This window comes from Magnolia sinica, chromosome 4, assembly GCF_029962835.1.
Source record: "Magnolia sinica isolate HGM2019 chromosome 4, MsV1, whole genome shotgun sequence".
Classification (NCBI taxonomy): Eukaryota; Viridiplantae; Streptophyta; class Magnoliopsida; order Magnoliales; family Magnoliaceae; genus Magnolia; species Magnolia sinica.
In genome coordinates this window covers 105,007,498-105,035,327 of record NC_080576.1, presented here as the reverse complement: position 1 = coordinate 105,035,327, position 27,830 = coordinate 105,007,498, and the positions used below count along the sequence as shown (strand labels likewise).

The window sequence follows — 27,830 nt, the reverse complement described above, 5'->3', positions numbered from 1 at the left end:
CACCTATACAATTTTTAAGTACGTGCATATCAAGTATCACACTCAATCCGAGTATCTAATAACTCACGGGGACAAAAACTTACTCTAGCAGAGTGTGATGGATTATATGCTGGCACTTAGAAATTGCACACGTGGCAACAATTAGTCAAACAAAACCGTTCAATCATTGCACCGAGTGTAGATTTACGAAGACCCGAAAGTCAATCTTGTTTAAATATCTGACGTCAGATTGGTGGACATTTATTGCATGGTTAAAAAATAAAAAAATCCAACCGTCCTATTTCCGCAAACAAGTGTCGACGTAAGAGAAATGAGAATTGTTCAACGGATTGTGACTTGACGACAATGGCTATACAATGTAGTCGTTTTTATTTGAGTTAACATTATCCGGTTGTACAATTTCTGAGTGCCTGTGTATCAAGCAGCATAAAAGCCTGAGTATCTTAGTATCATGCAAGTCCTCCCAGAAAAGTGCACTCCCGGAACGTTAGTGCCCTGAGCAAGGCTCGACCAATCATCGGCGAGACTTCGGTGCGCACGATTACTAAACGGCGCCATCACGACAGTGCGCATCTAGCCACTTCCCTACTAAGGACTCCTGGCTAGGACGGACGGAGAACCGATCAAAACCCCCCTCTCTCTCTCTCTCTCTCTCTCTCCAAATCTTCAACGGCCGACCCTTGCTGACGCCCCAGGCTCTCTCTCTCTCTCTCTCTCTCTCTCTCTCTCTCTCTCTCTCTGTCATATTTCAGGTATTTTTCTAATTTTCTTCTTTTTCCCTCGCTTCCATCATTCTTTCATTTCATCGGACTGATCTCTCTCTCTCTCTCTCTCTCTCTCTCTCCTAGGGTTCGATGGCCGCTCCACCTGCAAGGGCTCGAGCCGATTACGACTACCTCATCAAGCTCCTCCTAATCGGCGACAGCGGTACGTGATTTCGATCTCCTTTTGTTTTCCCTCCCAAATTTGCTACCAGATCGTGCGTCCACGGTTCTTTCGATTCAATGTTCTTCCGCTGCGATATGCGTTCGGTTGATCTGATGGTTAAATGTGTTGATTTGACTCGTTTGGATGGCGAGAGAAGGAAACGGAATGTGTTGCTTGGATTTGGAGAATTTACGGCCTCGATCTAGTTTCATTAGAATGGTTGAAATATCAAATCTGGAGTGTCATTTTCGAGGGATCTGGACGTGGGTATGGGGTGTGTCTTGATGGATAAAGCTTCTACAGGCATTAGATCTTATGGGTTCAATCTGTTCACTGAAAAGGGTGGATGATTCTTTAGACATAATGGTCCGTGATTGGATTTTCACTGGGCATGTTTCAAGATCATGCGCCCTTGTGGGGCATAAGGTAGTATTCCTCTCGGCCATTTCCACATTCCCTTTGTCCAGACCTGACCAAGTGATGAATTTCTGTTTCATTGTGTGTTTTTTGGGGACATATAACCGAGCGTATCACACCATTTTCCTTGTTTGTTGTGCTGCAATCGAATTGGGCATGTGGCACTCCGTTCCTAGAGCTGCACCATTCCTTGGGTAGGCCCCACCTTAGATGCCTCTGTTTGGCATGGATTTGGGTGATCGCCAATGCTGTGGCTTGGTAGTGAGCAGTGAACAGCTTAATTAGAAGGCTCCCGAATGCAATTTCTCTCTCTCACCGGATAGGCCTTACGCAGCAGCTTGTTGCCAATATTGTTTCCTAACGTCCATTTGTTGTTCATTGAAATTTGGACATTTAAAGGTTTTTCTTCAGTGAGATTTCTCATATGTGGCTGTTCCACTGTGGGAGCCACTTGAGGTGTGGTCTGTGTCATGAGCCTCTGTTCCCAACATGTCCAATTTCAGTGCAGCACACCAGATAAGGAAATTGGTTTGCTTTTCCCTTTATTTATTGATCTTAGCCCATGGGAAGTATTAATTTTGGCAAGGGACATTCCTCAACTTTTCGCAGTAGCCATCTTCTCTCATTTCCATTTTTCTGGTATAAGGGATGGAAAATCGGCAACTGTCAGTTATCTCATTTCTACTTGAATATAGGCTTCAACCCATTCATCAAATGGCTGAAGAGTGAAGACACCCCAAATGTTTGGAGTATAATTTTTGTTGTTCATTTATTTATAGTTTTTGTTGATAAGGCAACCCCAAAAAGTTGGGACAAGGCTATACAGGCGATGATGATGGTGGTATTTATTTATATCCATCAAATCGGTCTTGCGCTCGATGTTTGAGTTTATCATCATTTAGGGCCTGTTTGGCCAGTGGTACTAAGTTGTATTAAATGGGATTACATTGCTAATCCGACTTTGAAATTGAGAATGGCATGTTTGGAAGGAGTGTGAGATGGGATTAAAATTAACTGTATAGGCTTTGGAAAATGAGCCTTGTGTTGGAAAGTGTGAGATGGGATTACAAATCCCGTGGATGATGAATTTTTCCTTTATCAAGTTCAATCCAAGTGTAATTTGAAAGTAAATCCCAGGATTTACTTTTTAATGCATACGATCCAAACATGGTATTAGAAAACATGGGATACTCCCAATCCAGGGACAATACCTTACACATGCATTTATTGTTACTTTTACAATTCCATCCACCTTAATTCCACCTAATGCAGTTGGCCAAACGGGCCCTTAGGTTATTCATCATCATTTAGGTAGTGTTGCTTTATGTTGGTCTAAGTCTGTGTTTGTTAGTTCCTCTGGACCTCTAGGTTCCATTGTAAGCTACAGAAAGGTTTCCAGTTGTGTTAATTTTTATCCTCACATCTATTTGAGTGCATGGTGCATTTTTATGCATTAGCTTGTCTTTCTTTTTTGTCACTTTCTCTTGATTTTTTATATACTTCATGTCCACTTGATCTGGTATAGATCCATGTCATGTCGATTTTCTTATATTATATATTGTTGTCTTCCTATTTTAATTTTTTATGACTTCATTATTGGTTTTATTAGATGACTTGTGTGCCTTTGTGTGATTTTTTCGACATTTTTTGTTGCTTTGGTGCCTGTTCTTATCGATTATAATAGGTTTTGAAGAGCCAAATGGTTGTGCAACTTTCAGTTGCTTACATTTTGTTGTTTTACTTCGCTGAATTGCAATTGAATTGTTAGTTTCAACCTTGTTTTGGCTTTTATATATATATATATCTATATCTATATCTATATATATATATATATCTATATCTATATCTATATATACATATATATATAGGTTCTAGAATTGATTTACAGCAATCAATATGGTCCATACTATGTTACATGAGCATTTTCTTAGCATTAGTGTCTGCTTTCTTAGATTTTTCTCAAATTAGTAAGTAACGGATTGGATACATGAAGAGAGAATTAGGTCTCCGGATTAGCTCACCTATCACATTTCCATTGCTTCTGTTTGTTTTTTTGACCATGTATAGCAGATACAGAGTTCATTTCATACTTAGGGGCTTATCAGCTGCGCTTTTACTTCTGTGAATGGGAATTGTGAAGAATATGCTCCTGTTAAGCCACACATCTACTTGTATGAATTGGAGTTTCGAAGAATACGTTCCTATTAATGCTGGTATTTTTAAATTAGGAGAACACTAGAAAATCAATTGTTTTGGCCGAACTTCACCATTGAATTGATTCAGCATGCATTCGGCAAATCATGGTTGTGTTGCATTCATCCTGACCCTATGGAAAAATATACGTTATACATTATAATGTATAAAAAAATATGTGAATGGAACAAAGAAGAGGGGTGATTCCATTGTTTGTGCATGCATGTAAAGAAACGAGAGAGATGATGCCATCGTTTGTTTGATATCACAATATGACAGGTCATGACGATCAAGTCAAGAAAAATAAAGAAGAAGAAGAAGAAGACAGAATGTAGAAAATGAAGGAATCCTTGTTTTCAGTAGAAGGAAATATTTGTAGCAGACTAGCTGGTCATTATGACAAGAAGTCAACATAAACATATTGCATGACGACTAAGAGATAGTAAAAAGGCCTTGTCATAAAAGGTTAACATCTCATATCTAAAGCCTGTCCCAAATATTAGGTAAAGCACGACAAGGATATGACGATGATGACCATGACAATGATGATCTAATGTAGCCTCCAAATGCATTTTATGGTTCAAGGAGAAAGTCAATTTGATTTAGATCTTTTTCATTTCTTTTCTTCTTATCAGTTTTTGTGTATCATGGACCTTCTTCAGACCCTGTCTCCTATTGATCAATGATCAAGGATTCTTAATATGATTCCATCTGACCCATCTTCATTATCATGAATTTCTTAGCCAACTGGAGCTGGTTGTTGGATTTTGCTTGGCTTTCCTTTATCAAGAGTTCAATTGATCACCGACATTGTTTTATAGTTTCTATTTTGGTTAATGTGCTGGAGGAACTTCACCTGAAGGTTTATATCAAGATTTCTTCCCTTCCAATATCATTCCTATTGCACCTTCATTGAGGATAGTATTGTGGCTTGTGGATGCTTATTGTTCCTTTTATTTACATATCATTGCATTGGAAATTATTTTGTAGTGTCCGAAAAGAAATCTTGTTCCATCTTGACCCTTGTTTTGTGGTTTGAGGTGCTAATTGCAGAGATGGTAGTAAAGTTGTATTGTCTTGTAAATTTCACAATCATGCATTTGAATTCTCAGAGAGAAAGAGAGAGAGAGAGAGATTGTAGAAAGCTATTCATAGCACATCCAGTGTATGCATGTATGTATCATGTCCAATACTGTTCTGTGAGGTTACTTCTCCACTTGATATTTTCTCAAAATTGCCCCTCAAAGGGGCAAAGATGATGGGTAATTGGGGATCTCTCGTTAGAATTCCTCTTTCGTCACCTTGGTTTGGCGATATAAACAAAATGGATATGAGTATGTGAAATTGGAACGGACGATTTTGCAAGGTTTTGGAATTTCACCTATTTCTTTTTAGGAGTGCTATAGCTGTCTGCCTTCTCAATAGACTTTCTCCTTGTAGTTCCCTTTCTTTTTAATGATATTTTCATCTTTCAAAAAAAAAAAAAAAAGAGGAAGAAGAATATCCCCCAGATGTATGAAAGGTAGCCTCCTCAGTTGTGCAGCCCCCATTACCTGATCAGTTGGGATTTTATAGCAAAAGTGTTTCACATTTTACATGTGTTATAATACAGGATTTTCAAATTTTACATGTTCATTCATGCAGCTCCATTATAGGGTTTGAAGACCTTCTAGATGATTTGGGGATCATCTGAATTCCAACATGGGTAGATTGAGAAAAAACCATGCATTGCTCCGATTTGAACATTAACTAAGTTTGTTGTGAATACTGCTTTGTTAGGAAGTAATGGAAATTTGCGACTTAGGAAGGTAGCCTATGGCAGAGAGTGATCACGTTCACGTGTAAGTACCTAATTCGAGAAGGTGTCACGTGTTAGTACCACATTCGAGAATGTGGTTCATGTACTAAGGTTACATCTGAATATGGAGAGTCGAGCCTTTGGAAAGTGATATTTAGGGGGGGACATAAATTCAACAAGGCGGCTGTTATTGCAATGGTGGTGGATCCACGATGAGGTTCTGGGAGGGTGTGGTGTGTTGTCCCCTTTCACAAGTTTGTTCTCGTACGTACTAGGCAGCGAGGGTGAAAATTCTTGGGTTTTATTTTTTTTATGCTACCATGTCTGTGGAGACCCACTGATATGAGGGCTGGGTTTTTGGATAGACATAACTGAGGTCAAAATGGGCGAGTTCCTGAGTCCTACAGAGTGGCTGGACAGATAGAAGATGATCATGGGTGGGGGGGTCAGCTGGAGATGAGAGAAATTACCCGTAAACTGCTCTTCGTTGTTGATAGGAATCGACGAAATGAGAAAGGTGGCTCTGATAGCATCAATGTGGTCTTAACAGGGTTAGCACTTGTTGGCTTGTCGGAAAGGATAAAGTGCTTTTCTTGATCATTTGAGGAATAGGAAGATGACAATCAAACACACTTGCATCCTCCACCTTCTAATTGCGAAGTTGGTTAGCCATCTGTTAGATACTTCAGGTTTGCAATGCCAGGAGTCTTTTTGTGATGGCTTGGGTGATGCCCGGCACAAATACAATTTACAGAGGTGGGGGTGGGGGTTAGGAGTTAGGACCTTAAAATCAAAACTGTGGAGGGCATAGAGGCTCACTTGAAGAGCACAATAATAGAATCTTTTGCAACAAAGCTACCTAGGTAGAAGAAGCGTTTTGTTTGCCATTGGGTAAAGTTGTAGCTTGGGCCAATGAATTAAGGGCCCGTTTGGCCAACTGCATTAGGTGGGATTAAGGTGGATGGAATTGTAAAAGTAATAATAAATGCATGTGTAAGGTATTGTCCCTGGATTGGGTGTATCCCATGTTTTCCAATACCATGTTTGGAATGTATGCAATTAAAAGTAAATCTCAGAATTTCCTTTCAAATTACACTTGGGTAAAGGAAAATTCATCATCCATGGGATTTGGAAATCCCATCTCACACTTTCCAACACAAGGCTCATTTTTCAAAGCCTATAAAATTAATTTTAATCCCATCTCACACTCCTTCCAAACATGCCATTCCCAATCTCGAGGTGGGATTAGCAATGCAATCCCATTTAATACAACTTAATACCACCGGCCAAACAGGCCCTAAGCGTTTTCCAAGTGTGTTGTTAAGAATCATTGGAGGGTAGTTTTGGAGGGAGGACTCTGCATTGTTTACGGACTGATGATCTTTTGCCATCTAGTCTCCCCTTTTTTTTTTTTTTTTATTTTTTGTGAGTTGCCGGTCATTGTAAATGGAGCCAATTTTCTTTGCACGTGTTTTTAATAAATATTATTTTAAAAAACTTGGTTATGGTGAAGTACGCTTCATGGGTTTTTGGGACTAAGGAGGTTTAGAACTGTTGATTCTTGCCCAATCTCTCTCTCTCTCTCTCTCTCTCTCTCACACACACACACACACACACACACACACAAACACACGTGCGCACGCACAAACACTCTTTATATTAAAAAAGCGCTGACTCTCTCTCTCTCTCTTTGAATGGCAATGGTAATTTTATTAGTACCAAGCAAAACAAGAATCTCTCTCTGAATGGCAGCGGCAATGTCATTGGAGACAAGGCAAAGGAAAGAAACACTCCGGAAACAAAAAATGAGAAAGAAGGGATGATGAGTGATTGCCAACTTCTAGAAACCTAGACTTGCACCCCTTGATCCTACAAAATATTCTCTGAGACAGCCAACAAAAGCCTCATTTTGGTTCTCTGTCTTTCAAAAGAATGTAGAAGCCACATGATTATCAGTGACTGCTGGCATATGACTTTGTTTCCGAAGATTTTGGGGATTATATATGAATGTTTGTCATTCGTAGCTCATAAGATGCAAGCAATATTTAATCATCATTGCCTGACCAATTTCCATCCCAAGGCATTGATTAAGGTGCAAAGTAATTAAGATAAGCATACACAACAGGTCATTAAGAAAATAGTTCAATTATATTATGAAATTGCAGAGTTCAAATTTGAAATTTTTGACTGGAACTTTGGGAACATTTATGTTTTCTTGGGACAGTTAAGTAGCAGGACTTCTCTAGATGAATCCAAATTTATGATACTAAATAATTTGAATGACAATTTGGTTTATGACCATCTTAGCCCATGTGCATTTTGAAAGAACATGAATGAAGGAAAAATCTGGTCACTAAGTGGTCCAGTTGGGACTTCGGACATAAATTATGACGTAGCTCGTTCGGTAGTGGGGCGCATCTTTCATGGGATCCCTGCTTTCCTTTAGCATGGGAACTATTTTACCAAACTAGGGATCCAACATCATCCTGTGATGTTTGGGTAATTCAGTCTTTCTAGATATGGAGTCTTAAAATCCACTGAGGTCTCACTTCTGAAGTAGACAATATATCTGAGGTAATGTTTGAATAGCTACTTGAGTCAACTGACATTGAGCAGATTTAAGTGGCTTATTCTTTGAGAGGAAACAAGCTATGCTTCATTTAATTTATCTACTTTAGCTGAACATATGTTGCTTATTTGTCTTGAGGTTTTCTCTCTGTTAACTCTCTGCTTTAATTTTATTCAATTTCTCACCTTGGTCCCTTCTTTCAATTCACACTATTGGTTATTATCTCGCTGCATGGATCAGTCGACTTTACATTTTGATGAAAGAGCCAGATCTCAACTTGACTTGTTTACTTTGCCTTGCCCCTTTAGTTGATTTCTCTGCCTTTATCAGTGAACTTGTTATTTTTATTTTTTATTTTATTTTTATTTATTTTTGTGAAATAAAGCACTCATTCATTAAAACAAAGTGAAGTTTTATTAGTAAAAAGAAAGTAGTCACAGTTTGGTGGTTTTTTAACCTTCTTTGGTAACTTAAAATTTCATTAATTCATGAAAGGCATAACTGCAAGATTATAGAGATTGCCCAATATAAGGACCCTCTTTTTGCAAGAGATTCGGCTCTCTTTCCCTACCCTAAAATATGACTGAAGGGTTCCCCAAAACCACTATAAAATCCAAAATCTCATTGATATTCATGCTAATCATCATGGATGAGCTGATCGTTGCAAGCATGATTATGCTGGAGGAGTCATCTTGAATGAACATTCCCGACAAAAGCATGCGAAAAGATCTTCAATCGTTATGATAACAAATTAGATTTGATTGCATTTGAAGCCGGGTTCCAATGGTGCTTGAGATGGAAAGTTTGATTTCACTCACCTCTATCATTCACATTGATCCTAGGTTCCCATGGAATTTAGCCATGGAGGGCCTACGATATTTCTCCTGGTTGCTATCATTCTTCTTATTATTTGTTTTTTTGGTAACCTTGCCATCAATTTTGGCTATGCAATCACTGTTCAATTTTTTTTATTCCCTGCAGTTGTGAGTATGTCTAACATTTTGTATGCTAGTGGCTTTAATTGTTTTTCTTTTTGATAAGACATTAAATGTTTGCGAATTTGCTTCCCTGATATTGTGCAATAATCAAGCTAAACTGCAATGTTAGGTATGATTGTGTTAACATGTGAGTTGTGTGGTAAACATTTGTCAGTTGGCTTCATATTATTTCCTATAACCAACTATTTGAGCATGTTCCTTACACTTTTGCTCCAATTGTGTTACAGTTGTGCATAATTATGCTTAGTGGGCTTGTTTGGGACTACATGCTCTAGGCATCAACCATTTGCCAATCTCCTCCTGACTTTTGGTCCAATGGAAGTACATTTATGCATTTCATGCTTTACGGGCTCGTTAGGCATTGTCACCATGCTGCTGTCATCAACTGTTTGTAAATCCCCCGTCTAGCACCACATGCTCTAGATATCAACTGCTTGTAAATCCCCTTTCCACTTTTGGTCCTATGGTGGTGTGTATGTGCCATTCATGCTCAGTAGGCTTGTTTGATACTTGATGCCCTAGTCATCAACATTGTGCAAATCCCTTTTTCTAGGTAAGGGTACAATAGTTGTTCTAAGGTATAATGTGGGACCTAACTGTGCATGCGAGTCATGTTGGTAATTATTTTATCTGTGGGTTCCCTTGAAAACAGTGGGGCCTAGCCGTGCATGGGGTCAATATTATGAGCAACCACCACTAGAGGACTTTTAATGTGTGGGTGCTTCATGCTTAGTGGCTTGCTTGGAAATTGCTCCTCTATGACCCTAAGGGGGGCGTTTGGTTTTCCAATTACAATGGTAATGGCTAGAAATGGGTAATGATTACTTACCCTGTACTTGTGTGATGACATCACTTACATTTGATTGCAATGATTATATTCTATCATTGTTTGTTTTACATGAGAGTTATTGTAAAAATAGTAATTTTATAACGGAAAAAATGTAATGATTACAATTTCCTTTACCTGTTTACTTTACAGGTGTATTTGACTTTCTTTTTTTGTGCCATAACCCGTAATTCTCTCTTAAACAAACAACTTGAAATGTTATGATGGCTTATTTACTTTGAATTACACCGGAATTGGAAAGCCAAACATGCCCCAAATTACTTGCATGGCCTTGTGGTGTGCATGTAATAGTTGTGCTGGGGGTCAATATTGGGTGAGCTTCTGCATGATTTCCAAGAGCCCAGCTAAAAGGAAGGTTGTCTGATGAGTAGCCTCTTGTAAAACCTTTGCTAATCCACCATTTAAAAGCCGACCCCAAATTGCTGGGAGAAATGCTACGATGATGATGACAATATCCTTGGGCATTCAACTTACAATGTGATTCAAATCTAGCATTCCTACTCCAAGATTACTTTACAACCATTCCAACGAGTGACAAAGTTCATGATTTTTTTCAATGGCTTTGATGATTTCCTCTTTAAATATAATGTCAATCTACTCCTGCCAAATGCATTGCACGACAGACATTGCGAGATTTATCTATAAAATATTCTCTCTATTATTGAAGGGACCTTTAGACCAACCCTCTGATTATGCCCACTATCTTAGCCAAGAATGCCCTTTTGGACACATTAAGAAAGTTCTACACACTTTGTTGTTGAGCAGTGGCTGAAAGGATGACCACCCGTCTCTTTTCACTTTCCGTTCATATCTTGGTTGTAGGTGCCTTCTACCCTAGGTGTTACGCCTGCTTTGGAATCTTGCTCCTACTTCCTATTGCTCTTACCACCAATCATTGCTGTCCTAATCTGCTAGGGCCATCTTTTACTTTATTGAGTTTGTGTTCTTTGTAGTTCTTTTCATTTTCAAAGCTATTTTTTCCAAGTTTGTATAGACATTGGATAGGTATTTTTATAATTATTGTTAGTGTCCTTGTTTTTGGTGATAATATAGATGTTGCCAGGTTGGTGATATCGAAACTCACTTTAATCGTAGGATTTGTAGGTATTGGCAATATATCATTGATTCCAGTGTTTTAATTGTTGGCGATAATATCGTTTTATCGCCGATAATATCGTTGTCGAAGGACTTGCGACACCGAATACCGCTTATATCTTTTCTCTTCCAAATGTCGTCAATATTATCGCGATATTATCGCTAGTATCAATAAAACATCATTTTATCGCCGATATTTGTGCTTATCTACCACAAAAGTCGAGAGTTGTTGATAAAATGGGCGATATTTTCGGCGGATGTTGACACCCGCAAGACAACAAGGACCGTAAATACCTCTGAAATTATGAAAAAAAATCGAAACATCTTTTTTTTTTTTTCTTTTCTGTGGATCTTAGTTAAGCAGAAATTTTCAAGACTTCTTACGAAAGCACGTTAGATTAGAGTTTCGATTTGGTGGAGAAATTGACATTTCCTCGCTGGTTATCGCACCAGCTCGAAAACAAACTGTTGTTTGAATAAACAACCTAAAAATAAAAAATAATAGAAAAAATGAGAAAGGGGGAGGGAATTTCATCGGAAGCTCCGCTGCTTCGTCTTCTTCGTCTTCTTCTTCTTCTTCTTCTTCTTTAGCTGCTGCAACTCTTTCTCTCTCATTTGGAAAGTGAGCTAAAAATGCTCTCTCCCCTCTCAATAAACGAGCCTAGAAAAGCTGTTTTATGACATTTTAATAAATGAGCCAGGAAAAGGCTGTTTTTTGACCTTTTAATAAATGAGCATGAAAAGGGGTGTTGTCTTTAAAGAGGCTTATATGTTACTCGGGCAATGTGTGATGCTTGATACACGGGTAGACAGAAATTGTACGCTTGGCACCTCTTGATTGGTGGACACTTGCTAAAAAAATCTGTTTAAATATTTTTTAAAATAAAATAAAAAATATGTTGGATGGTTGGATGGATCGTTGGGATGAATGGATGTTTGGATGAATGGTTGGATGGAAAAGATGGTTGTATGATTGGATGGATGGTTAGTTGGATGGATAAATGGGATGGATGGATGGTTAGTTGGATGGATAAATGGGATGGATGGATGTATGTATGTTTGGATGGATGGATAGGATGGGATGGTTAGAAGAGCGGTTGGATGGATGGATGGATGGGATGGATGGATGGATGGATGGTTAGATGGTTAGATGGACGGATCTAATGGTTGGATGGTTGGATGGATAGATGGATAGATTGATCGATGAGATGGTTGGATGGGATGGATGGATGTTTGGATGATGGGATGGTTGGATGGTTAGATGGGCAGATGGATAGATTGATCGATGGGATGGATGGTTGGATGGGATAGTTGTTTGGATGGATAGATGATATGGATGGATGGATGAGATGGTTCGATGGATGGATGAGATGGGATGGTCGGATGGATGGGATGGGATGTGATGGTTGGATCATCATGCATTTGTGTTGTGGTTTATGTTTGTTTATGCATTGATGTGTAATGTATGCATACATTATGCATGTTTGTTTGCTTATTCATTGATTTAATGGGATTTAAGCCATTGTTGTGTTCTTATTAGATTGATTTCTTACGACAACACATGGTTTTAAGCCCCTATTAAATAAAAACTTATTGTGTATGCACTCCATTTGCAAATTTTTTTATTAATAAATATATATGCAAATATTTATATTTAGACATTTCCTTAAGTTTCACTATAAAATTCAATCGTTTTCCCATGTATCTCCCGCATTTTTGGTTATTGGCGATAACGATATTGTATCTTTATCTCTGGCTAGCGAATTTTGTAGCGATACCAACGACTCGAACACTAATTGATTTATTGATATTTGTCATGTTTAGTTGACGATATTATTGCCAATATTGGGTTGGGTGGAGGTGTTTAAATAGTGAAAAGGGTGAAAAAATAAAAATAGAAAAAGTGGATTTTGGATTTTTTTTTTAAAAAAAAAAAAAATCTTGTTTGGGACTTTATTTCAATCATTCATTTTGAAGTCGTTTGAATCAAACAGATTATTGGGGGAGAAATCAAAGATACAAAGGTTCGTAGGCCAGAACCCCCAATGTGTGAGAATTTGTGTTTTTTTTGTTGTTGTTTTTGCATAGATTTCTTCCCAAATCCATGTCTATGCATGATTCTCATGCATCAATAAAGATTTGAGTAGAAAATCGAAAGACTGGAGAATCAAAATGGAAAATTTTTGGGGAAATTGGGAAAATCCAATTTTCCTCATTTTCTTGTCCAAATAAAGTAATTGGGGGCCCAATTTTTAAAGTGACGATGAGGGTTGGCTGATCTATTCATTCATGATGATGAGGGTTGGTTGATCTATTGATACAGAGATAGGCGCGCTGGGCCCCATGAAAGATCAATAATGTGAGGGTTGGGCAACCTGATAGAGGAGATGAACAAAATGTTTATAGCCCCTACCAGGAGCTTAATCTCTTTAACTATACAATCGACGTCCCAAGGATGCTCTATCAATTCAGAGATAGGCGTGCTGGGCCCCATGCAAGATCAAAAGCCACCTTTTGGACATAAACAGAGATCAAACAAGGTGCTACAAGTGTTTCAAATTTGGGCACCGGTTCTTTGAGTGTCCGAAAATGTAATTCAAAGATTAATTTTAGTTGGGTTCCATTAGGAAGAGGTCCTAATTTTCCTCTTTTTTTTGGGGGGTTTTTCTTTATCATAGAATAGGCCCCCTTTGTGGGGTGCCCGAAATAGCTGTTCAGGCTCCTGTAAATCTTGCCAATATGAGTAAAATTCTTTTTTGAAAAAAAAGAAGAAGATTAATTTTAGTTAATAGAGAATAAGAAAGATGATGAATGTGGTGAAAGAAACCCTGATGGTGGTAGTGTTGGAGAGACAATTATGGAGGAATTTTTACACAGATGGAATGTCAAATATCCTTGGAAGACATTTTTTTGTTTACAAAATCTTCAGCAGAAGGAGATTGGAGCACTACCAATGCCTTCATGATAATGTGCACAGTGCAAGGGATAGCCTGGAACTTGGTGATCACCAATGACAGTTGCATTTTCGAGCCAAAGCTGATGGTGGAAAAATAAAAGATGTTGAGGCTTAGCTAACCTCCTTGAGTGGCGTATCTCGGAATAGGAATGAAATCAATATAACATGCTTGATTTCCTTTTCCATTGAAGATGGGTATGATGAGGTTTGGTGTGATGTGGCTTTGATGAATGCATGCCATGTATTTCTTGGAAGGTCGTGGAATTACCTTCGTGTCCCTAGGACATGTTGGAAAGAAAAATCCTACGTGATTGAAAGATATTTGCATTATCGTGTCCTAAGCCATCCGGCTAGATGGATTGAATATCATGGCTAATCTTGAAGCAAGACAAAAAAATTAAGCTGTTGAAGGCAATTAATTCCTTCCCACTGCATAAGTAGGTATACAGGATCATATTCCTTCCAACTGGTGTGATGTAGGCCAAGGCCCAAAATGGGTCGAACATGTGCTGAATTTTGGGCTGTTCACTACTAGCTTTTGGGGGCTAAATTTCAGAGATTAACATTAACAAATTTTGGAAGATAGGGGTGCTAATTTTGAAGATATGGTTGTTGATTTTCATGAATCTCTAAAGATTTTGGGACATCATTTTCACCTAAACCTTATCCCAACTAACTGGGGTTAGCTACATGAATCCTTTTCCAAAAGAAATTTGGATTCATGCTGGAAAATTTGGCATAAGTTTTGATGTTGGTTGCTGACCTGACGCAACCCTTCTTTATCCATGTAGGCGAACTTGAGCATAAAACTCTCACAAGCGCAATGTAATAGACTATTATGTATGTTGATTACAAATGAAGCACTTTCTAACTAATAGTCTATTACATAGGTCAATTACAGTTAACAAGTTCCTATATTCACTTTTACTATTTAAGGTTACACCAATTGGCATCCTTGTAGGTAGACTTGTTGGTATCTTAGATATCTTAGATTGTTTTTAAAATCAATCTAATAATTAGAAAATCTTAATTGTTGATTCATAGGGATTTTAAGGTGTTGGGGTGGGGGGGTGGTGTTTTGTGATGTTTTATTTAAGTGTTGGTAAGAAGTGAATTAGTTTCAATTTCCGTAAAGTTGTTTATCCCTTTCTATTCAAATATTCTTGCGGGTGTGTTCTTTGTCGATTATTGCAAGTCAGGTATTTGGATCTTATCAATTCAATAATTGGATTGCAACACAATGGGGGATAATCCAAGCTGCAATGATCATACGAAGCAGTGCTGAATGAAGATGTGGGCCCTAAAAGCCCAACTTTTTGGGTACCATGGCCTGTTGGTGGGACCCATGTATTGAGTTGTGTTTAGATATTTTTAAGAGATTGGGATCCTTTTTTCTGCTTGTTGCGTGATTCGTTGGAGTGTTTGTTAGTAAGGATTATGATGGATTTTATTAGGATTTAGGAGTCCAAAATTAAGTCCCTTTCATTGCCTTCAGTAATCATTTCCAAGTAAAGGATCTTATTTTTCATTTATAGCCTTCCATTTTAGGAGATTTGTGTCTTGAGGGATCTTCAAGGGGATATTAAGTCATATTGATGGTTTTCTGTTACGAGAGATTTGTATCTTAGAAGATCTTTAACAGATACATTAATATCTTTTGGGATAAGAAAGTGATAAGCATAAGAGAATAGAAGAAAGGGAGAGATTTGTGTCCATATATGATGCAACAAAATGGCCACACAGCCTTTAAAAAAGAAAGAAAGAAAAAAAAAACAGAAAAAAGGGCACACAAGCTGATTGATTGAAGATCTAAAGAATCTGACCGTTCAGATTGGGTTGATGATCTGGGCCATATCCATGGTTTGATGAGATCAAGGGTCAAATTTCGTTCTACAGCTGGTGAGGTCAATCAGATGGCTTTCAAATTCATAAGATTTATTTGCTTTCCTTATTCTAGGGTTAGATTTAGTATTTAATTTCTTTTGTAATTTTGTCAATCTTTTAGTGTGCCACTTTTGGGGCATCATAAAATGTCAAAATGACACGAAATCAGTCCTATTTGATATTCAGTTGAGTAAGCTTTCAAATGAACTGGATATCACATGTTTTGATGCTCCTTAAAAGAGTAATGGCCAGGTTAGGGAAGGCCCATAGGTTGGTGAGTAATTTCTAGGGGTAATTTAGTTTTTTCATAATTAGGGCTTTTTACTTTTGTGGAAACCTATATAAGGCTATGTTTGGAGTTGTAAAGGAGGATGATATCTTTGAAATAAAAAGTTATTGAGTTCTTTTGTTTTTCTGTATCTCTAATGAAGATTTGAGGAGTTTTCACTATTTCTAGCACTTGATTAGAGGATTGTTAGGGTTCTTCTCTATATTCTTGTTTGTCTTCCTTCGATCCTTAGCTTTCACAAGAAAAAAAAAAAAAAAAAACTTTGAACGTCCGCATCCCCTTTGGGGTTTGCATCAATCTTTGGTTTTTTGAATCAAGGTTCAATGCAAGCGTTTGCATCAATCTTTGTGTGCTGTTTTAGGGTTTAGTATTCTTTTCTTAATTTAGAATAAATGAGTTTTTCCATATTTGTTCTTGTAGATGCCTTATGGCAAGCAGATGGGAATAGAAAAGTGTGAGTTTGGGGAGAAATAATCTTACAGAGGGAGAATCCTAAAACAATCAAATGTGTGTATGTGTGCAAAAATCTAATCCTTTCCTCAATTTTTCTTGTTTCTCATCCAACTTGCATCATGCCCACAACGGTTGTAGTTGTTAATCCATGCATGCGTGTCACTGATTAGATGACCAGGAATTTGGTTGCCATAAGAAAGCCTTAAATCCAAAGCATTTAAACAAAATCTCTTTGAGGAATCTCGTTTTTAATCAGCAATAATATTATTTTTTTAAAAAAGGCCATGCCTAAAAAAATACAAAATATACAGTCAATTTAACCAGTATTATCAACAAGCTACTGTCAAAATTAATGAAGTACACCCGTGGGGAGTATGCAGGCACCCTTCTCTGATGATGTTGACCGCTTCTGCTGAACTCCTAGAGAAGTGTCCAATGGAAGAAGGAAAATTTGAAGTTCTCCACAATATGAGAAGTCAAAGAGACCAAATTCTGATAAAGTTCTACTCGTTCTGTCAAGCTAAATGCTCCAAAGAGCGGTCTAAAAAGCCCTTCATCAAAGAATCTTACCCTTAGTTCCAAAGGCACAACAATACTTGATAAAACACATCCTTGACCGATTGTAGGCACACCCAAACTTTTTTTGAAAAGTCAAGGAAAAACATGCCTAGCAGAAGATTCCTTTGAGCAATGAAGAGGAAGATGATCTGCTGTCTCTTCATCCTTGTGACCAGTGTTCGAAATATCGGTATCGCACAATGTATCGCACCCTTGGGATACAGATACGTATCGGTTATCGCACTAGATATATTGTTTGTATCGCATAGTTTATCGCACTTTTTGGGAAACATGGGAAAAATGGTTGAATTTTTTAATGAAACTTTGGGGATTGTTAAAAAGGCCTTTAATACACACTTTTAAATCATAAAGTTTCATAAAAGAAGTGTACATAATAGATTTCCTTTGTATAGGGTCCTAAGCTATGCGCTGTCCGATTGAACTAAGATAACTATATTCAGTATCAACCCTGTACATCCGTTTTTCCATATCATTTCAAGACATTATCCAAAAAATAAAACAGATCCAATAATTAGGTAGACCATACCATAGGAAACAATGGTGATTGACCATTAGTGGGCCACAAAAGTTTTGGATCAAGCTAATAATAGTTTTTTCTCTTCATTCAAACCATAAAATTGTGGATAGTGGGCCCACAAAGTTTACAAAGTACACTGCTAACTAGAGGATCCACTTCCCACCACGTTGGGGGTGGGGCGCTAATCGTACGCAGATTTCCTGCCCAGTTCCTTTGCTCGAAACCTAGGTGGGGGCCCATTGTGATGTTTGTAAGAAATCCACCTCATCCATTCGTTTTTTGAGATCATTTTAGCACTTGAGAGCAAAAATGAGCAGGATGCAAGACTAAAGTAGGCTGCACTAAAGGAAAAGGTGGGTAGGAAAATTCCTACCGTTGAAACCTCCCTGGGTCAATAGTGATGTTAACATGCCATCCATACCGTTCATAACGTTATTCCTACACGGATGAATTGAAAATACAAATATTAGTCTCATTCAAAACTTATGTGGCCCCATGAATATTTCAAGTGTGGATGTTCAATCATCACATTTTTGGCACACTTGAGTATTAGATCCTACTCATTTTTTACTCCATGTCCTAAAATGATCTCACCAAATGGATGGATAGAGTGGATTCCTCACAAATATCATAGTAGGGCCCACTAAGGTTTCAAGCGCAAGGACTTCCTGCGGAAGGCTTTGGCAGGAAATTCGTGTACGGCGTTGACGCTCCTCAAGCTTAAGTTGTACAAAAATTTCAAAGTTACATGGCCCCACAATAATGTATTTATTATATCTACACCGTTCATGCATTTGGAGAGATCATTTTAGATCATGAACCCAAAAATGAGTCATATCCAAAGCTCAAGTGGACCACACTACAAATAGCAGTGGGGGACTAATTCTCACCATTAATACATTCGAAGGGTCCACCATAATGTTTATTTTCCATCCAATCTGTTAATTAGGTCACACAGACCTAGATGAAGAGGAAAAATAAATATCATATTGATCCAAAACTTTCGTGACCCCCAAAAGGGTTTCAATGGTAGACGTTCAATCTACCACTGCTTGCAGTGTGGTCCAGTTGATCTCTTATTTTTCGGCTAAAGCCTTACAAAGAGCTCGCCAAATGGACGAACGGTCTGGATATAACACATACCTCATGATGGGACCCACATAACTTAGTGACGTCAACACAGTTAGCTCGGTGGTGTGCGTCACTCGTTTTGGATAAAAAAGGCTCGAACGACCTTTAGTTTTTAAGAAGAGAGGGTTTCGGAAGCAGGAACCCTAAAATTTCTCCCGACTCTCATCGTCTCGGCGAAGATGTCTACGGATTTCTCTCCAAAATTGGAGATTTTATTTGCGGTAACCTAGGAACGACGCTTCAATTTGAATGGCCCACCAAATGGAAGCTTTCGATCATGGTGATCTCTTCTACAGGTACCGAAATCCACCCTCTAATTTTTATTTTTTTTTCCCGATTTTTTCGGATGACGACGTCGATGTCCGACAATAATGGAGAGGAAATCGCGCGATATCGTCGAAATATCATGCGATATCGACGATATATTGGCCGATTTCTGGATTTTGGGTATCTTCTGGGGGTTATCGCAAGTGTATCATCTCGCAGGGGTGCGATACCGATAATATCGGCCGATAGTATCGATATTTCGAACACTGCTTGTGACAAATAATGTAAGCACATATTCACCAAACTTAATTCTCTAGTCTTCAGATGACTGTGAGGATTTTATTCCCCACAACTGTTAAACTTAGAACTTTTTTTCTCGTCCGAACTACCTTCAGTCTGAAATTTTGTTTTTCCTTCATCATCCAACCTAGAAACTCGTCCAGTTGTCATTGGCTGTGAAAATCCGCAACATTGACACATCCAGCTCAACTGCCCTCAAGGGCCCGGATAAGATCTTCAAACTGTTGGTCGTTAAGATCCACTGATTACTGTCAACTTTGATGACACCAGACTGTCTGACATCATTGTGGGGGTTGAAGGTCTGTTCAAAGATCCTCATTTTTGGCTCATTAAATCCAAGATTTCCATCCAAGTGCTCATGTGGTCGAGCATCCCAGTGCAGCAGGAGCTGCATTAATTTGATCTTCTAAATATTTTAAGGCTTCTTGTCATCCTTTTTGCCTGACTGGACCTCATTTGTCATTCAACATGAGAGTTTTCTCCTAGCTTCTAAGAACAAACCGAGACTTAGGGACAGGACAAGCATGAGAATTTTCTGTATGGAAAATGCTATTGTATAATTGCCCTTATTGAATTGGTGGGTAAAACCAATGTACCTAAATCACCAAACCCATATTTTCCGTTCCGAACATGCGATCTGGATTATGGGTTATTTGCAATCTGCCTCTCTGTTGGTACCGAGTGCCAACCTGAAATCAGAAGGCAGATTGTGTCCTACCCCTGCCCGTCTCCAGCTGGGAACGGGCAGGGGCTCCGAGTGGCCACCGTGATGTATGGGTTTTATCCACACTGTTCATCCATTTCTCCGTGGAATTTTATGGAATAGGACCAAAGTTTAGGAAGATCCAAGTCTCAAGTGGACCACACCACAGGAAGCAGCGGTGATAAGGATGCTCGCCGTTGAAACTCTCCTATGGCCCACTGTGATGTTTATTTGCCATCCAAACTACTCATAAAGTTACATAGACCTGGATGAAGGGAAAACACAAATATCAGCACGATCCATAACTTCTGTGGCCCCCAAGAAATTTGGCAAGAGTTTAATTCTCACTGCGTGGTCCACCAGTGTCTTGAATCTGCCGGAGTTTTGGGTCTAATTCCTGAAATGATGGGGAAAATGGATGAACAGTGTGGATAAAACCCATACATCACAGTGGCCACTCGGAGCCCTTGCCCGCTCCCAGCTGGAGATGGGCGGGGGTAGGACGCAATCCGTGTCCCTGAAATCATGGTTCTGTACTCTAGTCATAGTGTATATTAGGTTGTAATATGAATTATAATTTTTTGGTAAATTAATGTGAATTTATATTTATAACATAGCGGTTTATGCTTTGATTGATCGGTAGCATGTATATAATATGATACTATGCATGCCGGATATGTAATAATAACATTTGTTATTGCATGTATAAAGTGCATACACTTTTTGTATGTACTAGAGCAACTCTGATCCCAAACCAGCATACCATGTAGAGGAGGAAGTAGCTTCCCGTGAACCTGTTCCCGTACCATGTATCGAACGACCCACACCGGGTAACCTTTAGGACTAGGGTCCTGGAACTGCAAGATGAAATTGAGAATTTCATACACTTCCCCGCTAGTGCGTACTCTTGTTCTCACTTTTCTCCTGGCTTCTAAGAATCAAACCAAGATAGTGAAATTTGAAACACAAGAGTAGGGATAGGTGTAGTATATCATAATGAACAGAGGCAAACTTCTATTTGCACACTCCCCCTTTCATTCCAACCCACTCTCATTTCTCACATAACTTCTAGGAATCCAGCCAAGCCAACAAGAAACAACAACACTAGATAGTGTTCTCTTTCTTGTAAGTGGCTGTTTCTTCCTATTTTTTGAGACTTGCAATGAATGTCTACTCACCTCCCACCAACCCATGATCACATGCCATAAAAGAAAAAAGGAAAAGAAATGTTGTTGGAATCTCTTCTGGGTTTGCATTTCATCTGCTTGATGAGGTGAATTCTGCCCTCTCGGGTCGATGAGTCTGGAGATTTGTTGTCACGGAGGGCAGTTGGAGATCCATTGTTGCTGGAAAATATGGCTCTTCTGCCACGGGCCAGTGGATTAAGGAATCATCTTTGTGTTGAGTGTCTTTCATCTGGAAAGTGGTCGCTCATATTGCGAGTAAAGTGTTTTCTGGCTTGGGCTTTCAAGTAAGGAATGGGTCGAGGGTCAGATTCTGGGAAGATGTCCAGTGCGGGGAATCCTCACTTCGAGATGATTTCCCTTCCCTGGCCTGCCTATGCTGATATTTTGATTGGCTGCTGGTTTTCAGTTTCAGGGAATTCGGGTGTTTGAGTTCCTCCTTGTCATCAGAACTTGTCTGATTCTTAGTTCGATGACATGGTGTTGCTTCTCTCTCACTTTCAGGGGTTCCAACCTTCTCTACAAGTAAATGATTTGATGGTGTAGCTAAAGGATGAATAAGGGATTTTTTTCAGTGAGGCCTTTCTACTCACTCATTGTGCTGCATGGGAATTCTGTCTCCTATTGTCATACTGGTCCTGTCTGGTCCCATGGTGCTCCTTTTAAAGTGGCGGCTTTTGCATGGCTTGCTTAAGGAATATGATCCTCACCATTGACAACCTTTGCAAAAAGAGCAATGGGTTTGCCAGATATTTGTCTTCTCTGCCTTAGAGATGTGAATTTGGTCTATCACTAGTTCCTTCATTGCCCCTTCGCTACGGAAGTTTGGTCCACTGCTCTGTACTCCTTTGTGTTTCCTAGGTGATGGCGAGTTTCATCGAGGGCTACTTCCTTATTTGGCATGGTGGTGGGGTTGGAAGGAAGGGCAGTTGCAGGTGGATGGTTGCTCCTCCTTGTTTTGTGGTCGATTTGGGATGAAAGGAACAATCGTTGTTTCCGTAATAGGAGTGGCTCTGTAGAGGGGGTTATCAGTCGGGTTATTTTGTATATCCAGGATTGGGTGCCCTGAGGGACAGTGGGTGTTTTTCTCTTTCCTTTTTTTGTTTTGTTGTTCTCTTTTTGGCCATTTGGTCTTTTGTGAAGTGCAATATCTTTTTAAAAAAAGACCTTTAAGAAATTAAATGGGACCCACCTCCTAATACATATATACCTGCACGCATAGAAAAAGAAGAAAAGGGATGGGGACCCACTATCTTTCCTGGATAATGAGCTAAGGAATCATAAAACTTTGTTATTCGGCCATTGATAATTAAAAAGCTCTTGGTGTCTTCTTCACCTGGGTCTGTATTCATGCTTCCATGTCAACCTATTCGTCCCTGTGTCTTCGAAGCTGATTTTTCAGACCTGATGTCTTGACGCTACCGAAGCTTTTCAAAGACTTGTCTTAGATTGGCCTTCCTAAACATTTTCTAGGGAAAACCCGTGTCCCAAGGGTTCTATCCTTTCCCAGTAATTCCCTGCCAACAACATCAACAACTCTAAGAGAAGTTCTGACAAAATGCCATACACTTCACACAACTAACAATTTGCAATGGCAATTCAATATGGTTGCAGTAAATTGTAAGAGAATTGATCATGCCAACTTTGGCTTCTCATATTTCTGTGTCTCGTCTTTGAAGGTTTGCTCTTTGGTTTTTTCCTACTCTTTCAATAAAGTTTCTTACCTTTAAAAAAAAAAAAAAAAAAAACTTTGGCTTCTCATATGGTTGACTTTTGCAGGTGTTGGTAAGAGTTGCCTTCTTCTGCGCTTCTCAGATGGTTCATTCACCACCAGTTTTATTACTACCATCGGGTGCGTGATCTGTGATCTGATAATCACAGTTCTATGTTGTGGTTCCAAATTGCAAGTGGTTTAGTTATTCTGATCGAACTGATAATCATTGCCTGACACATGGTTAATGCTGGAATTGGTTTCCCCTCTTTCCACTCCAAATCAGTATCAGTTGCTTTTCAGGCCTGACCTGAAACTTAACTGATATTAACTTGGGCAGGAGTATCCAAGCTGCTCCATTTGGTGAGGGTCATCCAAATGGGCCCCAGTTTGTTTATTGTTTTCTGATACTACAAAGTCATGCTTTCTCATGCAGCATTGATTTTAAGATAAGAACCATTGAGCTTGATGGCAAGCGGATCAAACTGCAAATTTGGGATACAGCTGGTCAGGAGCGTTTCAGGACAATCACAACAGGTAGATTACCCACATTTATGTATGTTGGTCTTTTGATGTAGAGGTCTGGTTTACTTATCCGAGAGAACAACAGTAGCTTTCTATAGCTCCTTTCTGTTTGCTGATATATGGGACACATGAAACATGGAGGGTACTATCACTTTCCAAGTTGTGGCCCTGACCCCGTGCTTTCTACCCATAGTAGAGAGGATTTATAGTTCTCGAGGATAACCAATCTCTCTGTGTCTGATGCAATCTACATTTTGGTGTTTTGGGGAGCTTATGGGGCTGACCTTTATTTGTGGAACTTTCTTAACTGCAGCATACTACCGGGGAGCCATGGGTATCCTGCTGGTTTACGATGTTACTGATGAGTCGTCCTTTAACAGTATCGACTTCTCTCATTACTTTGAATTTCATATGGCATGATTTATTTTCTCCTTCTCTCCTGATTCTCATCAACATTCGTCCTACATACGCAGACATCAGGAACTGGATCAGGAACATTGAACAGCATGCCTCTGACAACGTCAACAAGATTCTGGTGGGGAACAAGGCTGATATGGATGAAAGCAAAAGGGTATATTCAGCTCGGCTCCACCTCGCCACCCTCTGTATCTCTCTGTCTCAGTGATCACAAAGAACAGCGTCCTGAGCCTCAGAAAATGTACAATTTAATGGCCTCCTAGTTCTTTACATGTGGGGCACCTATGATTCGGTGATCCAGATCATTGAACTGATGGCCCCACCCTGGATAGGGAATGCCCCAAAGTTTCCCTTGTTGGAAATCCTGACACTTTGATCTTTGGCCCTTCTCCATTGAATGTGGATCTTGCTGTGTTATTTTAGGAGATGTCTACTTATAGACCTCTTATTGAATGGCTAGGATCTCACAGTCTCAGGGGCTTTGGGGAAATACCCGGGGGGGAGGTCCATCAGATCAACTGGTCACTGAACCATGGGTTCCACACGTACAAAATCGGGAACCAGTGAAAACATATATATAGGCTGAGATTCAGGACCCTACAACTTATGAGTCATAACTACGATATCCCAGTCTGGGAGGCGTTTGAGCCATTGGCCATCCATGGTCGGGCAGGCCCGTCAGATCAAGGGTCTGGATCACTGAACTAAATGCTCCACACAAATAAGGATTTATGGCCTGGTGGAAACTGCATATGGGCTGAGTGATGATTAGGATCCTACAATTTCTCATGACACATGACTATGGTTGCACCTGGGCCAGGCCAGAGCATGTTCTGGTCTAATCCATGTACAAATGATTTGAACCTAGGCCCAGTCCAGCCTAGCATAGAGGGTAAGGCATCAGTTTTCAGGTTTAATCCACAGGTAAGGTTCCAATTCCCAGCCCAGCCCTGGCCTGTGAGGTAAGGAATCAGCCCAGGCCGCATCTAGCAGCCAAATGCTGAGCCACATGTTAAATAACTAGGGCTGGCTGACATGCTTTCAGTCAGACTCAATTCCTGGTACAGACTGATTAGTTATTCGGTGATGAAACTCATGTTGGGTTTCATGGCCTATAGCCTCAGCCTGAGAACCCAACCCAAAATGGGCTGCACTTGCACTGGGCCAGTCGGCCAGTCTAGCCCAGTTGCACCCTACTCATGATCTCAATGCTGTGATCGGACACACAAATGGACCCCCTACCTTCTGTCAATTGTTTGCTGAATCTATATTCCATTACCAACGACTGAAGATTATCTCCTTCTCATTCCCCTTTTCAAGGCTGTGCCTACCTCAAAGGGCCAAGCACTTGCTGATGAGTATGGCATCAAGTTTTTTGAGACTGTAAGTAGTGAACATCCATGTGATTTTGTATTTCTTTCTTATTATTATTTTTTCAAATCGGTGGCTTTTGCTTTGTACTGAGAAAAATAAAAATAAAAAAATCCTCCGATACAGAGCGCAAAGACGAACTTAAATGTGGAGCAGGTTTTCTTTTCGATAGCAAGGGATATTAAGCAAAGGCTTGCAGAAACAGACTCCAAAGCTGAGGTAAGTGTTGTTTTTTCTTGATGTTTGTTGCTTTTGGAGTTCTTCTAGCAAGGCTTGCCAGCCTATCTATGCGGGTGCTTCACCCATCTCTAACATTATGATTGGACCTCTTGATCTACATGAACAAGCTATAGCCTAAAAATCACTGCAATCATACTCAGGGACTGTTTGGAAGTTTTGTGCTTTGAGACAGTTTGGATGTGATCCACCCAAGGAGCAAGTGGGCTAGATACCATTCTTATCTCACTTGCAATTGGGAATGGGAAAGGGTGCCTGCCTAAAATGACTTTGGGTACCCAAACTGCCCAAACTTTCCTAGGTCTCATTAGGCAGCAGCAAAAGTTTAGTCATGGTCTCGTCTGGGTATTGTTTGGTGTGGTCATGCTGTCTTGGATTAGTTATTCTCATGTTGTTTGTCAAACACCTAGAGTAAGGAAGGATTATTTGGCGCGGGTTCATATGCACATTGAAAACTTAACACGTGATGTATGTTTAGTTTTTGAAAATGCACAGCGGCATAAATGGTTCATGCAAGCTTTTTTAATATGTATGAGGCACATGTGGCACATATGGGGCTCATGATGTTCCATGCTGCACGTGTGGCACATACTCAGCTGGACACATGTTGCTATTGTGGATCATAAAGGGCACAATAGGTTGAAATGTAGCATATTTGCAGCCGAAGCTGGGCCATATCACTTGTGGCACATTGGCATGTGTACCACAAGAGTATGGTAGCAATCTCAATTTCAGGATACTACTTCCAAATGGGCCCTTTCCAAATTTACCGCGAGAAAAAAATTGACTGAAAAATGAGCAATGGTCCGAATTTAATGGGTGAAAAATTCCACCAAGCACCAATTTGGCAGGCAGTATAAGTCATCATGATTTTTGGACTACCTCTCCCCTGATTGATGGTTGTAAACGCTGTTGAGTGCTTCGGTGGAGATAGTGGTAGAGTTGAGAGAACTCCCATCTTTCACTGGGCTTTGGGCCCCCATATATCCTTGTTAAGGGTTTGTTTGGTAAGATACCATGGTATCTTTTCATCACAGTCAGTGGGACCCATTCGGGACTGCTCAGCTGTAGCATGTCATCTAGCCGATTCCCCACCCAGAATAGAATCGCAACGAAATATTATTCATCTCCGAATATCATCTCATTGAAATTTTGGCTAACCATCTTTTCCTTTCTAATCCTAAGCATCGATGAATTCTGTCATTTATGATTGCAGGCTCCCACGATCAAGATCAACAAACCGGACCAGGCGACTGGTGACGGTAAATTGCCTGAGAAGTCGGCTTGCTGCGGGTAATTGCAAACAAGGGAGGGGAGCAGTTTCTGGAGATTGACTCTCTTTTGGAGACTAATTGTTTGATACAGATAAAACGATGTGATGATGGGTGCTTGTATTTTTCTCCCTATCATTCTTTTCAACTACCTTTGTCTAGTGTGGAATGTAGTCCCTCTCGGTCTTTGAGGAATTTATTATATGATGACACTCTTTTTTCTTTGGATTGGGATAACAAAAACCCTAGAAATGTTAGAGTTGGGATGGCCATTAAATATGATGATGAAAATGCTACCTTTTATGTAGAATGTTGGAAGTGCCTGACCCTTTATTGCTAGAAAGACTATAATCTTTAGCCAGGGCCCACATTCATCTGATCCAGAAGGCGGATTTGGTGTGGATGTGCAATGTGCTGAGAGTCTTCCGGACAGAAGTTGCAGCCATCCAGTGCTGCCCTTGAACATTGCTGTAATTCTTTTCAGCTGTCTATTGAGCCACCATGGATGAGTTGGATGGATAGTCTCGTTGTTGGCTCCACATGCCAGTTAGACCATCTGTCTAGGTCAGCAGATGAGAACTTTAGATTCATGCTCTGCAGCAGAAATATGCTGATGCTGAGGGTAATATCCATGTGCAACTGTGGTTCAGTGATCCAAACCGTTGATCTGATGCACCCTAGGATGAATGGGGGATTTCTTGAAAACATCCAAAATGGAAGATCAGCCTTCACAATGGCCTAGAAATAGATTGCGTGGATACTACAGTTGTAGTATTCGTACAAAAGTAAGAATTTGGAGCTTAAGGTCTGGAAGTTTTTTGTCAAACCCCACCATAGTGAGCCCTGTCGATTGACCAGCAAGGATGACCAAACTGGGTGCCACAGATGCTGGGAATCCTTCATGTCAGCATACTACGCTCTTTATGATGATCAGAACTCATTGATTGTATAAGCTGCTGGCCATCATGGCATCATATCAGTTTGGGGTCCAACACTTGCTTTGGGAGATGTAAAGAAAATAAAAACCCCCTTCTCATTTTTTAAACTGACAGTCTTGCGCTAAATTAGACTGATTAATCATGAAATTTTGTGATATTTGTTTCAACCAAATGCAGCATTAGTAAACATGCAGTGAGAGAAGGAGGCTAACAACTGTCCGCTTTCAGTGTTCAAGATTTCATTGATACCGAA

The 27,830-nt window shown here is 39.7% G+C and overlaps 1 protein-coding gene across 1 annotated transcript; it reads left to right on the top strand.

Moving 5' to 3' along the window:
• Positions 1-432: 432 nt before the first annotated feature.
• LOC131243621 (ras-related protein RABE1c-like) lies at positions 433-26,949 on the top strand. Its single transcript, XM_058243108.1, has 9 exons — positions 433-752; positions 849-927; positions 22,887-22,959; positions 23,255-23,355; positions 23,657-23,722; positions 23,817-23,914; positions 25,081-25,143; positions 25,258-25,350; positions 26,585-26,949. Exons 2-9 carry the CDS (start codon positions 855-857, stop codon positions 26,663-26,665), a joined length of 648 nt encoding a protein of 215 aa, XP_058099091.1. The 5' UTR covers positions 433-752; positions 849-854; the 3' UTR covers positions 26,666-26,949.
• The last annotated feature ends 881 nt before the right edge of the window (positions 26,950-27,830 follow it).

Excerpts from the sequence above, each read along its gene's own strand:
- LOC131243621 (XM_058243108.1), top strand. The coding sequence starts at position 855 with ATGGCCGCTCCACCTGCAAGGGCTCGAGCCGATTACGACTACCTCATC. Across the intron at positions 23,356-23,656 it reads TTTCAGGACAATCACAACAG|CATACTACCGGGGAGCCATG; the intron begins GTAGATTACCCA and ends TCTTAACTGCAG. Across the intron at positions 25,144-25,257 it reads GCATCAAGTTTTTTGAGACT|AGCGCAAAGACGAACTTAAA; the intron begins GTAAGTAGTGAA and ends CCTCCGATACAG.